Source organism: Trachypithecus francoisi, unplaced genomic scaffold (assembly GCF_009764315.1).
Source record: "Trachypithecus francoisi isolate TF-2019V2 unplaced genomic scaffold, Tfra_2.0 Lachesis_group9, whole genome shotgun sequence".
NCBI classification, from domain to species: domain Eukaryota; kingdom Metazoa; phylum Chordata; class Mammalia; order Primates; family Cercopithecidae; genus Trachypithecus; species Trachypithecus francoisi.
In genome coordinates, this window is record NW_022681474.1 from 58,962,587 (window position 1) to 58,977,828 (window position 15,242).

Consider the following 15,242-nt stretch of genomic DNA (forward strand, 5'->3'; position numbering starts at 1 on the left):
CAGTAACAGACAGAGAGCCAAATCATGAATGAACTCCCATTCACAATAGCTTCAAAGAGAATAAAATACCTAGGAATCCAACTTACGAGGGATGTAAAGGACCTCTTCAAGGAGAACTACAAACCACTGCTCAGTGAAATCAAAGAGGACACAAACAAAGGGAAGAACATACCATGCTCATGGATAGGAAGAATCAATATTTTGAAAATGGCCATACTGCCCAAGGTAATTTATAGATTCAGTGCCTTCCCCATTAAGCTACCAGTGAGTTTCTTCACAGAATTGGAAAAAACTGCTTTAACGTTCATATGGAACCAAAAAAGAGCCCGCATTGCCAAGTCAATCCTAAGCCAAAAGAACAAAGCTGGAGGCATCACGCTACCTGACTTCAAACTATACTACAAGGCTACAGTAACCAAAACAGCATGGTACTGGTACCAAAACAGAGATATAGACCAATGGAACAGAACAGAGCCCTCAGAAATAACACCACACATCTACAGCCACCTGATCTTTGACAAACCTGACAAAAGCAATGGGGAAAGGGTTCCCTATTTAATAAATGGTGTTGGGAAAACTGGCTAGCTATATGCAGAAAACTGAAACTGGACTCCTTCCTTACAATTTATATAGAAATTAACTCAAGATGGGTTAAACACTTAAGACCTAAAACCATAAAATCCCTGGAAGAAAACCTAGGCAGTACCATTCAGTACATAGCTGTAGGCAATGACTTCTTGACTAAAACACCAAAAGCAAAGGTAACAAATGCCAAAATTGACAAACGGGATCTAATTAAACTAAAGAGCTTCTGCACAGCAAAAGAAACTATCATCAGAATGAACAGACAACCTCCAGAACGGGAGAAAATTTTTGCAATTTATCCATCTGACATAGGGCTAATATCCAGAATCTACAAAGAACTTAAACAAATTTACAATTAAAAAACCCCATCAAAAAGTGGGTGAGGGATATGAACAGTCACTTCTCAAAAGAAGACATTTATGCAGCCAACAAACATATGGAAAAAAGCTCATCATCACTGGTCATTAGAGAAATGCAAATCAAAACCACAATGAGATACCATCTCATGCCAGTTAGAATGGCAATCATTAAAAAGTCAGGAAACAACAGATGCTGGAGAGGAGAAACAAGAACGATTTTATACTGTTGGTGGGAGTGCAAATTAGTTCAACCATTGTGGAAGTCAGGTGGTGATTCCTGAAGGATCTAGAACCAGAAATACCATTTGACCCAGGAATCCCATTACTGGCTATATACCCAAAGGATTATAAATCATTCTACTATAAGGACACATGCATATGTATTTTTTTTTTGCAGCATTATTCACAATAACAAAGACTTGGAACCAACGTAAATGCCCATCAATGATAGACTGGATAAAGAAAATGTGGCACATGCATATCATGAAATACTATGCAGCCATATAAAAGGATGAGCTCATGTCCTTTGCAGGGACATGGATGAAGCTGGAAACCATCATTCTCAGCAAACTAACACAAGAACAGAAAACCAAACACCACTGTTCTCACTCATAAGTGGGAGTTGGACAAGGAGAACACGTAGACACAGGAAGGGGAACATCTCATACTGGGGCCTGTCGGGGCGGTCGGCTAGGGGAGAGAGAGCATTAGGAGAAGTGCCTTATGTAGATGATTGGTTGATGGGTGCAGCAAACCACCATGTCACATGTATACCAATGTAATAAACTGGCATGTTCTACACATGTACCCCAGAACTTAAAGTATAATTAAAAAAAAAAAAAAACCTGTTGACTGTACTCACCCTGTTTTACTATCAGATGCTCAATCTTATTCATTCTAATTACATTTTTGTATGCATTATTTGAAGAAATTTATCCACTCTGCCAATCTTCCATTTTTCTTATTTATTTAATCCTAATTTGTCTTTTAAGACCAAATCCAGATGAAAACTTGGCTTATAATCTTATAACAGTTCCCTTGTTTGTCGTGAATCACATTTCAATCCAAAGGATTCCCTTTAGCATTCCTTGTGGAGTAGATCTAGTAAAAACATATTCTCTTAGCTCGTGTTCATTTTGGAATGTCCTCATTATTGACAGGAATGTTTGCCCAGCGTAGAATTCTCAGCTGACAGTTTTTTCTTTCAGCACTTTGAATATATCAATCTAATGCATTCTAACCTCCAAGATTTCTGCTGATTATCTCTTTTAGGTTCTTTTGTATGTGACAAATTGCTTCTCCTTTTCTGCTTCAAGATTCTCTCTTTTTTTTTCTGTTTGCTTATAACATGTCTTGGTGGATGTATTTGAGTTTATTTTGAGTTTATTGCACTTCCTGGATGTATAGATTTGTGTCTTTCACCAAATTTAGGAAGTTTAAGTTCTGGCTTTTCTACAAATACTCTATTTCCTTGCCTCTCTTGTATTCTTCTACATTTCCCATGTTTGTGTTGGTCAGCTTGATGGTGTCCCATAGGTCCTTTGGGTTCCGTTTATTTTTCTTAATTCTTTTTTGCCCTGATTCTCAAACTTGATAATTTCAATAGTCTTATACTTAAATTCACAAATTCTTTTTGGCATTCCCAAGTTTGCTGTTGAACTCCTCTGGTGAATTCATTATTTCAATTATGGTACTCTTTAGTTTTAGAATGTCTATGTGGCTCTTTATTATAATTTCAGTCTCTTTTTTGATATTTGTAAGTTGTTTCCTTGGTTCTCTCTAGTTCTTGTATGTTTTAGTGTTTTAGCTTTTGAGTATATGTAAGACAGTTGATTTAAAGTCTTTGTTTAAGAATTGTTATGTTTGGTTTGCCTCAGGGATAAATGTCAATTTATATTTTTCCTGTGATTGGACAACACTTCCAGTTTCTTTGTATGCTTTGTGATTTTCTTATTCCTGCTGAAACTGGGCATTTTAATATTATAATTTGGTAACTTTAGAAATCACTTTCTTATTCTTCTCTAGACTTTGCTGTTCTTAATTATTGAAGTCTTCAATCATCCATTTGTTTTTATGAACTTTTCAGACTGTTTTTTGCAGTGTCTATTTCTGGTCATGTGTGGTCACTGAATTCTCTCTCTTTAGTTTGTATTCAGATAGTGTTTTAACCAGCATTTTTCCTGGAGGGCCAGGATTCAAACAACCACCACCAAAAAGTAAAAAAAACTAAAAAACAAAAAACAAAAAACAATAAAACCCCTTTCCTATTATTTGCAAATTGACTGTCCTTAGCACTTTTTAAGCACTTAGCCTGGTCCATTTAGAACTTCATCTTAGTCTTCACTGCTTGCTTGCACTGAGCATAGATTAGCCAGAAGTAAAACGTTAGGGTCTTTTGAGGTCTTTGACATGCTTCTTCTGTCCTGGGTATGTGCTTGGTGTTCTGAATTCCCTAACCCATTTATGCCTAGTGTTCCATTATTGGAACGCTAAGCATGTGGGAGTTATATGCTACTGCTCAAGGTCATTTCAAGGTCTGATTGCAAAAATTTAAAAAATTGCAACCTGAGGCATAAATGGGCTATAATGTACACAGTGCTCTTGATTGCCCTCATTTCCACCCAAAAAAGTCTCTCCTTAGCTTTTTTTTTTTCTTTTGGAATCACTTGAGAATGGTATTTATCTCCTGGGTGTATCTATATTTTACAAACTATTCTTTTATTAGCTCTTTTTCCAGTTTTTATTTTGTTATAATTTGTGCAATTTTATACATTTCGATTTGTACGATTCTGTATTTTACATCCATTTTGTTTTCTTTCTTTCTTTCTTTCCTTTTCTTGAGACAGAGTTTTACTCTGTTTGCCCAGGCTGGAGTACAGTGGTGTGATCTTGGCTCACTGCAACCTCCGCCTCCCAGGTTCACGTGATTCTCCTGTCTCAGCCTCCTGAGTAGCTGGGAATACAGGTGTCTGCCTCCGTGCCTGGCTAATTTTCGTATTTTTAGTAGAGACGGGGTTTCACCACGTTGGCCATGCTGGTCTTGAACTCCTGACCTCGTGATCCTCCCACCTTGGCCTACCAAAGTGCTGGGACTACAGGCGTAAACTACCGCACCTGGCCCATTTTGTTTTCTAGTAGTGTTCAGAGAGTATTTGCTTTGTTTTCAGTTAGGCAAATATTAACATTTAATTTTGGAATGCTCTTTTTTTAGTCTGTGATTTTTTTTGTTTTGTTTTGTTTTGAGACCGAGTCTCACTCAGTCACCCAGGCTGGAGTGCAGTGGCACAATCTTGGCTCACTGCAATCTCCACCTCCCGGGTTCAAGCGATTCTCCTCCCTCAGCCTCCCGAGTAGCAGGGATTACAGGCATCCACAACCATGCATGGCTATTTTTTGTCTTTTTAGTAGGGATGGGGTTTCACTATGTTGGCCACGCAGGTCTTGAACTCCAGACCTTAGGTCTCTCCCAAGCTTCAGAATCATCTCTGTAGCCTTCCACTGGACATTCTCACTTCCATGACATGAAGACATTCCAGGAGCTGCATGGCCTGCATGTGTCTTATTGTCACTCTGCACTCTCCCCTTCCTCAACACCCAACCTCCTGGTTCTAATTTCCAGACCTTCTAATGCCTCTCTGCAGGCCCTCTGGAAGTAGCCCTTCTTCTCTTCTTTTGTTTAGTGAATTCCCTCTTCCACGTCTCCACTACTGCCTCTTAATATAGACAATCTACCTCTAATGCTGCTCTCCAGCGGTCTCCAATCTACTTTGGTGGCATTGCTTCCTCAGTGAAAGCTGAATTATGTTACAGAGATTCAGTTGTGTATTTCCGGTTCACCATCAACTTCTGCTATTCGCATCAATGACCTGGAGTTGGGGGAGCAGGGAGCCTATGGCCTAAAGGAAGTGTGCAAGATAATTGTGTTTATATCATATACTGCCAGTCCTTTAGGGCTTGGGAGGAAAATATCAGCATGCCTATTTATATTTTTATCTATAAAATAAGAACAAAATTAAACTTTCCTTATGTGTGGATTGATTATATTTTATTTACTTTATAAATAAATGTAAGTAAAACTAGTAGTTGCTAAAAATTTTTACAGATTAGATGAGTGATAAATATTTGGAGAACACTAACAGGATTAAAGCCAAAAGTATTTCCTAGTCTCCCTCATCTCCCATGCCTCTGCAACCTTTATCTCATCACAGGTAAGACATGCTCTTATCCTGTTAAGCGGTTCCATTTACTTGCCACATATTTTTTCAGGTTTTTAACCTTTTCTTAAATTTTTGTTATATGTTTGCAAAGGAACTAAAGTTTTATCACTTTAGTGAAATCTAATATGTTGACATATTTTCACATGAATTTGCACAGACCACTTTTATGATCCATCTGTGTTGCACATATCTGTGGTGTGAGTCCGTTAAGTCCTATAGTAGGTATGTCTCTGTATGTATGTTTCCTTGTGAGAAGATATGTTCCTCTCCTGTAATTGCAGGAAGACTCTTGTATTCAAATTGGAATACTCAGAAACTAAGAAAGCTCTAGGCATATGTAGGCACTAAATATTTTTGCATTAAGTAATAAATTAATGCACCAACAGGATATTTCTACTATGATTTTTTACCCACAATGTGTAATATAAAACAACATATGTCATAGAGGCTCTTTATACCATTTTCCATTTAATTTTCAACAATAAAAATGGTAAGGATTAGTCCCTAAACATCCTTTTTCACGTGAACTGATTCTTATCACTTCAGACTGAGCAGAACTGTGATTTTCCAGGGATCAGTGTCGTTTAGGGATGTGACTGTGGGCTTCACTCAAGAGGAGTGGCAGCATCTGGACCCTGCTCAGAGGACCCTGTACAGGGATGTGATGCTGGAGAACTACAGCCACCTTGTCTCAGTAGGTAGGTAGGAATTGTTTCCCATGTAGAAGACCAGAATGCACATCCTTTCTTATCAATAGAAACTTGTGAAACTTTTGTAAAATATAGTAATATTTAGGTTTGAGATTCAGAGATCAAGGACAATTTATCCCTTTTGGATACTAGAGAGAATGACAGAATTAAATGAAATGTGTGTGGCCGGGCGCGGTGGCTCAAGCCTGTAATCCCAGCACTTTGGGAGGCCGAGACGGGCGGATCACGAGGTCAGGAGATCGAGACCATCCTGGCGAACACTGTGAAACCCCGTCTCTACTAAAAAATACAAAAAACTAGCCGGGCGAGGTGGCGGGCGCCTGTAGTCCCAGCTACTCGGGAGGCTGAGGCAGGAGAATGGCGTGAACCCGGGAGGCGGAGCTTGCAGTGAGCTGAGATCCGGCCACTGCACTCCAGCCCCGGCGACAGAGCAAGACTCCGTCTCAAAAAAAAAAAAAAAAAAATGAAGTGTGTGTGTGTGTGTGTGTGTGTGTGTGTACTGTTTGGGGTATACTGTCTTCCTCCTTCAGGAAAACCCACCCAGTTTGTCCCAAGTAATACAGTTCTCATCCACAGGATATTGCATTCCTAAACCAGAAGTGATTCTCAAGTTGGAGAAAGGCGAGGAGCCATGGATATTAAAGGAAAAATTTCCAAGCCAGCGTCATCTAGGTGAGTTAGTATGTGCCAGATGGAATTTAAAGGAAGGTAGATCACAAAGGGTAGGTTCAGATAATAAGACCATTGAAATGTTCTTCAGGAATCATGTTTTAGAGGCTCTAGAACTTTGGAACTAACATGTTGACATGACCCAAATATCCAGTGACTCTGAATCACCCAGCATCTCCCAATATCACTTTCATACACACATCTTGTTTTTTTTTTTTTTAATTGTGGTATAAATTATATGGTTAAGCCAAAGATTAATAAAATATATATATTTGTGTGTGTGTGTGTGTGTGTGTGTGTATAAACACTCATGTATCCATCACTGAGATGAATATATAGAGTGATTTTTCAACACCCCTGGAAAGCTCCCTGGTGTACTTTTCCCAGTAAAGAGCATCCCTCCTTCTTTAAAATATTAAACATATTTTTCTATACATGCTTTTTTGAGTTGTTCATTCTTTAGCTTTTTACCATATTTATCATTTTTTTTACAGAATTATTTTACAATAGCCTGGGCCCAGTGGTTCATGCCTATAATTCCAGGACTTTGGGAGGCTGAGGTGCGAGGAACACTTGAGCCCAGGAATTTGAGGCCGGCTTGGGCAAAATAGGAAGACCCCATCTCTATGAAAACTTAAAAAATTAGCCAGTCATGGTGGCACACACCTGTGGTCTCATGCCTGGCTAATTTTTGTGATCTCAGCTCCTGGAGAGCTGAGGTTAGAGTCTTGTTTTAGCCTGGGGAAGAGGCTACAGTTAACTGTTTTTTTACCATTGCAATGCAGCCTCGGTGACAGGGCAAGATTCTGTCTCTAAAAAATAAAAAGCAGTTAAAATTAAAATTACACATTCAACCAGTAAGGATTTTAGCGTGAAGCCTGAAAATATTTGTGTTTGGAAAAGCTCTCCAGGTAATATTGATAAACATTATTTGTTAAACACCACTGATTTAAATATCTATGTAGGGCACTAAGAAAAAATCATAGGAAAAGTAATGGCTGCCAGGAACATAGTTGGTGAGCAAAATCAGAACCGCATGAAATATTTTAAAAATCAGTGTTTAACAAAGAATATTGTTATAGCAATCCAGCTGATGTTTGTGCTTAAATGAATTATACAAACAGTTCTTTCATGTGTTTTAGTGAATGAACCTGGAAAATTTGGGAAGGCAAACTTTTAAAAACACTGTTAGAGTACAATCTGACAATGAAAAAACAATCAGTGTGAGATTATGATGGGAATGAGCAATTTATGAGGGACAAACAGTTGAACCTACCTAGAGTGAAATATATTCATTCTAGACTCGTGAAAGAATGGCTTGGTTCTAATCTGAATCTAAATGTAAAGATATGTTTACTTCAGTGATACCTTGTTAAAAAAAAAGTGTTCTTGGGACATTGGACTCAGTATAGTATAGTACAGTTGATGGAATAAAGGGCAAATCCCATAGCCAGAATAGAACCATAAACCTGATCCTGTGACAAGGATGGCTTGTTCACTCATTGATTTCACTCTTATTGTTGCATACTTTTATTCCTAGTGAATCAGAGCTAGAACAACAATTGAGCAAGGTGCAGTGCTTCATGCCTGTAATCCCAGCACTTTGGAAGGCCAATGTGGATGAATTGCTTGAAGCCAGTAGTTCGAGACCAGCCTGGCTAACATGGCAAAATCCTGTGTCTGCTAAAAACATAAAAACTAGCTGAACATGGTTGTGTACATCTGTAGTCCCAGCTACTTGGGAGGTTGAGGCATGAGAATCGCTTGAACCCAGGAAGCAGAGGATGTAGTGAGCTGAGATCATGTCACTACACTCCAGCCTGGGTGACAGAGCAAGACTCTGTCTCAAAAACACCACCACCACCACCAACCAACAACAACAAAACCATACAGAATTGGAGCCTGGATTACAGGACTATCTATGAATTAGAACTTTTAGAAATTCAGCTTGTTGCTGCTGTGTTGAATTAAAAAGAGATATAAGACTGGAAGTGTGCACATTGTTGTCATAATGTAGGTATGAGGAGGTAATGGCCTAAACTGAGCCATGCCTTCAAATATAATGCTAACTTTATTTCTCTTACATATCGTTGTCAACTAATCTTTCTTGTCACTCTGTATTTCAGAATTAATTAATACCAGTAGAAACTATTCAAGAATGAAGTTCAATGAGTTTAACAGAGGTGGAAAATGTTTGTGTGATGAAAAGCATGAAATAATTCATTCCGAAGAGGAACCTTATGAATATAATACAAACGGGAACAGCTTCTGGCTGAATGAAGACCTCATTTGGCATCAGAAAATTAAAAATTGGGAGCAACCTTTTGAATACAATGAATGTGGGAAAGCTTTCCCTGAGAATTCATTCTTCCTTGTACATAAGAAAGGTTACACAGGACAGAAAACCTGCAAATATACTGAACATGGGAAAACCTGTCATATGTCATTTTTCATTACCCGTCAGCAAACGCATCCAAGAGAAAACCACTATGAATGTAATCAATGTGGAGAAAACATCTTTGAGGAATCGATTCTCCTTGAACATCAGAGTGTTTACCCATTCAGCCAGAAGTTAAATCTCACTCCAATTCAGAGAACCCACTCAATTAACAATATTATTGAATATAATGAGTGTGGAACCTTTTTCAGGGAAAAATTAGTCCTTCATTTACAACAGAGAACACATGCAGGAGAAAAACCTTATGAATGTCATGAATGTGGAAAAACCTTCACCCAGAAGTCAGCCCATACAAGACATCAGAGAACACACACAGGGGGAAAACACTATGAATGTCACGAATGTGGGAAGACCTTTTATAAGAATTCCGACCTCATTAAACATCAAAGAATTCATACAGGGGAGAGACCTTATAGATGTCATGAATGTGGGAAATCCTTCAGTGAAAAGTCAACCCTTACTCAACATCAGAGAACACACACAGGCGAGAAACCATATGAATGTCATGAATGTGGGAAAACCTTTTCATTTAAGTCAGTCCTTACTGTGCATCAGAAAACACACACAGGGGAGAAGCCCTATGAATGCTATGCATGTGGGAAAGCCTTTCTCAGAAAATCAGACCTCATTAAACATCAAAGAATTCACACAGGCGAAAAACCTTATGAATGTAATGAATGTGGGAAATCATTCTCTGAGAAGTCAACCCTTACTAAGCATCTAAGAACTCACACAGGTGAGAAACCTTATGAATGTATTCAGTGTGGAAAATTTTTCTGCTACTACTCCGGTTTCACAGAACATCTGAGAAGACACACAGGGGAGAAACCTTTTGAATGTAATGAATGTGGGAAAACCTTCCGTCAGAAGTCAGCCCTAATTGTTCACCAGAGAACTCATATAAGACAGAAACCCTATGGATGTAATGAATGTGGAAAATCATTCTGTGTGAAGTCAAAACTCATTGCACATCATAGAACACACACAGGGGAGAAACCCTATGAATGTAATGTTTGTGGAAAATCATTCTATGTTAAGTCAAAACTAACTGTACATCAGAGAACACACTTGGGGAGAAACCCTATAAATGTAGTAAGTGAGGGAAATTACTCTGGGTGAAGTCAGAACTTTGTGGAACACAGAACATAAAGGGTGAGAGAAATCGGTTAATATAATGATAATGAGAACACCTTTGGCCTGAAGTCAGTCCTCACAGTATTGAGAGAACTTAGAGAAAAAAACAATATGAAGATACGGAATGCAGGAAAACATTATTCTGGACTTTGGACCATACATTATGTTATAAAACTAAAAGTGGAAAAAACTTACTGGTGAATGAATGTAGGAAACATTTTGCCCAGTGCCACTCCTCATTAAACATCAGAGAATTCACATGGTGTGAAGCCTGTGTCAGCATCCCTAGGTTGAGAAGGGATGCATTTTTCTGCTACTACTACAGTTTCACAGAATATCTGAGAAGACACACGGGAGAAACCGTTGGGGTGTAATGAATGTGGAAAAACCTTTCGTCAGAAGTCAGCCCTAATTTTTCACCACAGAACTCGTGTAAGACAGAAACCCTACGGATGTAATGAATGTGAAAAATCATTCTGTGTGAAGTCAAGAGGCCAGAGAAAATGCACAAACTATAGGAAACTATAGGAAAGCATTTACTATGAGGTCATATTTTATGGAGTATGTGTAATAAGAAGTAGCTTCTCAATGAACATCAGATAGTAGAGAAAGTATTTTTTAACTATCTAATGTGTGGGCGTTTTAATTTAAAATCTAAATTTAATATAGAACAGAGGTGTTGAATTGCAGTATGTCTGGCAACTTAAGAAAATGTGGAAAAAAGATTTGTATTGAAAAATAGCATTTTACTTTGTTAATATCTGGTTTAGTTCATTGTCAAGACTGCTATTTTCTAAGAGACTTGAAAATATGTCATTCGAGCCAATGGCTATAAGTAATTCAAAGGTTTATTGCTTAGCCATATGTAAAATAAGGGAAGATTTTTTAGCAAAGGCAACCACAAGCAAGAGTGCTCTTGTATGTCCAGGAAGAAAGAGAAAGACCCTTAATCTGGGGCCATAGGGCAGGAGCCCACCAGCAGAATTTTTGAATAATCCTGGGGCAGACTAATTTTGGGCGACCCATCTCAGAATGGTGGATCAAAGGGGCAAGTCAACTTGCCTTGTATGCAACTTAGGAGGATTAGTAGAAGACAGTGGGTCTAGATTTCTGGTGGTTTCTGCCCTAGCAGATGTCTAACATGTAAGCCAGGACATTCTGCTGTGAGTGACTTATTGTACCCAACTCTTACTTTTCTCCATACTGAAACACGTCTTTCATAGGTGATATAACTTTAAAATGTATATGTAGATATAACTTAAATATGGGGCTTTGAAAAAGCACAAATAGGCTGGGCATGGTGGCTTGCACCTGTAATCCTAGTACTTTAGGAGACTGAGGTGGGCAAGACCTGAGGTCAGGAGTTCCAGACCAGCCTGGCCAACGTGAGGAAACCCTGACTCTACTAAAAATACAAAAACTAGCCATGCATGGTGGTGCACACCTGTAATCCCAGCTACTACAGAGGCTGAGGTGGGAGGATCACTTTAACCTGGGAGGTGGAGGTTTCAGTGAGCTGAGATCATGCCACTGCACTCCAGCCTGAGCAACAGAGAGAGATTAAAAAAAAAAAAAAAGCAAAAATAGATTTTGCTATTGGGTAAGGTATAGTAGTTGGCAGCAGAATGGACCGATTGAGGACAACTATAAAGTTACAGAAAATATTTAAATGCAAATTATTGCCATAGAAGCAAAGAAGACTAAAGGGGCAAAATTCTAGAGAGTGGTAAAAAGAATGCAGCTCTGGGGGCCCTTTCCACTTCTGACTATAGGGAAGAACCTGAATACTGAACTTGGTTCAGGCAGAGGGCCATAACCTGGGGGTCAGGGGAAGGCATGGGGGACCAGAAACCGGGAGAACAATCAAGACTGCAGTGTAAAGAATGAATACATTAGGGGCTTCAAACACATATAATTTCTCAAATTTCCAGATGTCTCATGCTGCATAGGGCAGGAATCTGAAAAGCTAATTTGAGAAGATAATAAGGATTTTTATTTTGTTTTGCATTTGGCAGTATGAAGGAGAAATGATTAAAACTTAGGAAGTGCCAGTGGGTTGGTCCTTTGCTTAACATGCCATCAGTAAAAGCCCTGGAAACAAGGTCATACTAGAGATTGATTGTGCTTGTCACAACTGCAAATAGTACCTGAGTGGAATATTCAAAAACTTGCTTAGAAAGAAAACTCTAGGAACAGATGGCTTCGCTGAACTTATTCCAAATATTTAAAAGTAATACCAGGCTTTTATAAACTTTTCTAGAAGAAAAAAGATGGAACTTTTCCATTCAGTTTTTGAGGCCAGTACAACTTTGGTAACAAAACCTTAAAAAAAACCATAAAGTTATAGACCAAAGTCTTATAGATTTAGATGCAAAATCCTAAAATTGAAAAAAATAGTCTAGCCATATCCATAAACTATATCATCACCAAGAGATGTTTATTACGGCAATCAAAAGATGATTTTTTTTTATTTTAAAAAATCAGTGTGACCTTCTATTCCTCTTTCTTTTGATTCTCCTCTTTGACTTTTTATGTGTCTCTTCTGCCTTCCCTCCCCAGAGTGGAGGAGTTAGACATGCCTCATGGGATGAGAGGAGTCGTGGTTCTATGTCTGCTGGCACCAAGAGGGCTGAGGGTGAGGTGTGGAAGGGACAGGGGGAGGAGATGGGCAGCATTGTTGAGAGATTGGTACTACTGAGCAAATAAATATGTTGAGAATGATGACAGCAAGGTTTCTTTCTGCTAGATAAAGTGTTTATAAAAATAGGAATGAAGAGAAGCTAGAAAACCTGGAGTGTGGGATTTGAATAGAGCTCATATCTTTTAAATATATAGGAACAAATAGAGAAATTGTTGTGTGTGCACATATGCATATATTTTGTGATTCATTCTGAGAGGACATAAACACAGTGACACCTCAGTAACAGTAAGCACACCAACTGCCAAGTTACTAGTTCCTAAATACTATCCACAGAAAAGAGGACCAGGGATGATTCCTAGTCAGAGATTGGGATAAATACAAGATGAGCCTGAATCATCTCATGTACCAAAATACTTTGGCTGGGTTCAGTGGCTCATGCCTGTAATTCTGGCATGTTAGAAGGTCGAAGTGGGTGGGTTGCTTGAGCCCAGGAGTTTGAGACCAGCCTGGGCAACATGGCACAACTGTCTCTACCAAAAATACAAAAATTAGCCAGGCATGGTGGCATGCACCTGTAGTCCGAGGTACTCAGGAGGCAGAGAGGTGGGAAGATCACTTGATCTTGGGAGACTGAGGCTGCATTTAGCTGTGATCGTGCCACTGCACTCTAGCCTGAAGACAGAGTGAGACCCTGTCTCAGGAAAAAAGGGGAAAAAAAAGTTGTCATTCAGCAGGTTAATGGATACAATGTGGAACATTCAGAAAACTTAACATTCTTCAAAGAAATAGAAAACACAATCCTAAAATTTATATGGGAACCACAAAAGACCTAGAATAGTCAGAGCTATCCTGCACAAAAAGAATCAAATTGGAGAAATCGTATTACTTGATTTCAAATTATTCAACAGAGCTACAGTACCCAAAACAGCATGCTACTGGCATAAAAACAGACACATAGGAACAGAATAGACAACCCAGAAACAAATTCATACATCTATGGTGGACTCACTTTTGACAAAGGTATGAAGAACATGCATTGGGGAAAGGGTAGTGTCTTTAATAAATGGTGCTGTGAAAACTGGGTATCCATATGCAGAAGAATGAAACTAGACCCCCATCTCTTATCATATACAAAAATAAAAATCAATTGAAAAGTTAAATCTAAGACCTCAAACTATGAAACAGCTAAAAGAAAACATTGGGGAACCTCTCCAGGACATTGGAGTGGGCAAAGATTTCTTGTGTAATACCTGACAACCAAAGCAAAAGTGGACAAATGGGATTACATCAAGTTAAAAAGCTGCGTTGCAAAGGAAACAACAAAGTGAAGAGACAACCCATAGAATGGGAGAGAATATTTGCAAACTATCCATCTGTATTAGGTTTTTCTTGAAATACTATAAAAAAATACTCGAGGCTGGGCGTGGTGGCTCATGCCTGTAATCCCAGCACTTTGGGAGGCCGAGGTGGGCAGATCACGAAGTCAGGAGATTGAGACCATCCTAGCCAACATGGTAAAACCCCATCTCTACTAAAAATACAAAAAAATTAGCCGGGCATAGTGGCGGTCGCCTGTAGTCCCAGCTACTCAGGAGGCTGAGGCAAGAGAATGGCGTGAACCTGGGAGGCGGAGCTTGCAGTGAGCCGAGATCGCACCAGTACACTCCAGCCTGGAGGCAGAGCGAGACTCCGTCTCAAAAAAAAAAAAAAAAAAAAAAAAAAATACTCGAGACTGGGTAATTTATAAAGACGAGGCTTAATTGACTCAAGGTTTTGCAGGCTGTACTGGAATCATGGTGCTAACATCTGATCAGCTTGTAGGGAGGCGTCAGGAAGCTTCCAGCCATGGTGGAAGGCAAAAGGGGAGTATGTTCCTCACATGATGGGAGCAGGGGCAAAGACAGAGGGGGAGGGAGGTGCCACACACTTAACCAGATCTTGTGAGTACTCAGGTCTTGTGAGGGGTGCTTGAGGTCATGGATACCCCATTTACCCTGATGTGTTTATACACATTTCATGCCTGTATCAAAACACTATAAACATACACACCTACTTTGTACCCACAAAAATTTTAAAATAAAGTTTATTTCAATGTTTAAAGACTTGTTATTAAAATAATAGCAGTTTCGATAAATTTAATATTTAAATAAATCTCCCAATATTCTTAACACTGGAAGAAGTTTTCCAAAATGTATATAGCAGAAATATGGGCCTTGATGTGAGGACAGCATCAATTAATGAGGGATCCTCCCCCTTGAACAAAACAGCTTCCTCCAAGACCCACCTTTAATGCTGAGCATTACCTCTCAAAATTAAATTTGGGCAGTGACTAATATCCAAACTGTATCAACATCTGACAAGATGTTCACAACCAGAATATATAAGGAGCTATAACAATTCTATAGAAAAACTGATTTAAAACTGGGCAAAAATCTGAATAGACATTTCTCAAAAGAAGACATGCAAATG

General features: G+C 38.9%; 1 protein-coding gene across 7 annotated transcripts in view; it reads left to right on the forward strand.

Annotated features, from left to right (window-relative positions):
* ZNF37A (zinc finger protein 37A) overlaps nt 1-13,105 on the forward strand; it is a 46,406-nt gene extending 33,301 nt beyond the window's left edge. For 4 of the 7 annotated variants that reach the window (XM_033209847.1, XM_033209845.1, XM_033209848.1 and 1 more), the window contains 3 exons: nt 5,733-5,859; nt 6,448-6,543; nt 8,667-13,105. In XM_033209847.1, coding sequence (XP_033065738.1) covers nt 5,733-5,859; nt 6,448-6,543; nt 8,667-10,117 — 1,674 coding nt within the window. In that variant the 3' untranslated portion in view covers nt 10,118-13,105. Of the gene's footprint in view, nt 1-5,707; nt 5,860-6,447; nt 6,544-8,666 lie in introns of all 7 variants that reach the window. The other 3 variants (XM_033209850.1, XM_033209851.1, XM_033209849.1) reach the window with 3 other exon arrangements.
* Nucleotides 13,106-15,242: the final 2,137 nt, after the last annotated feature.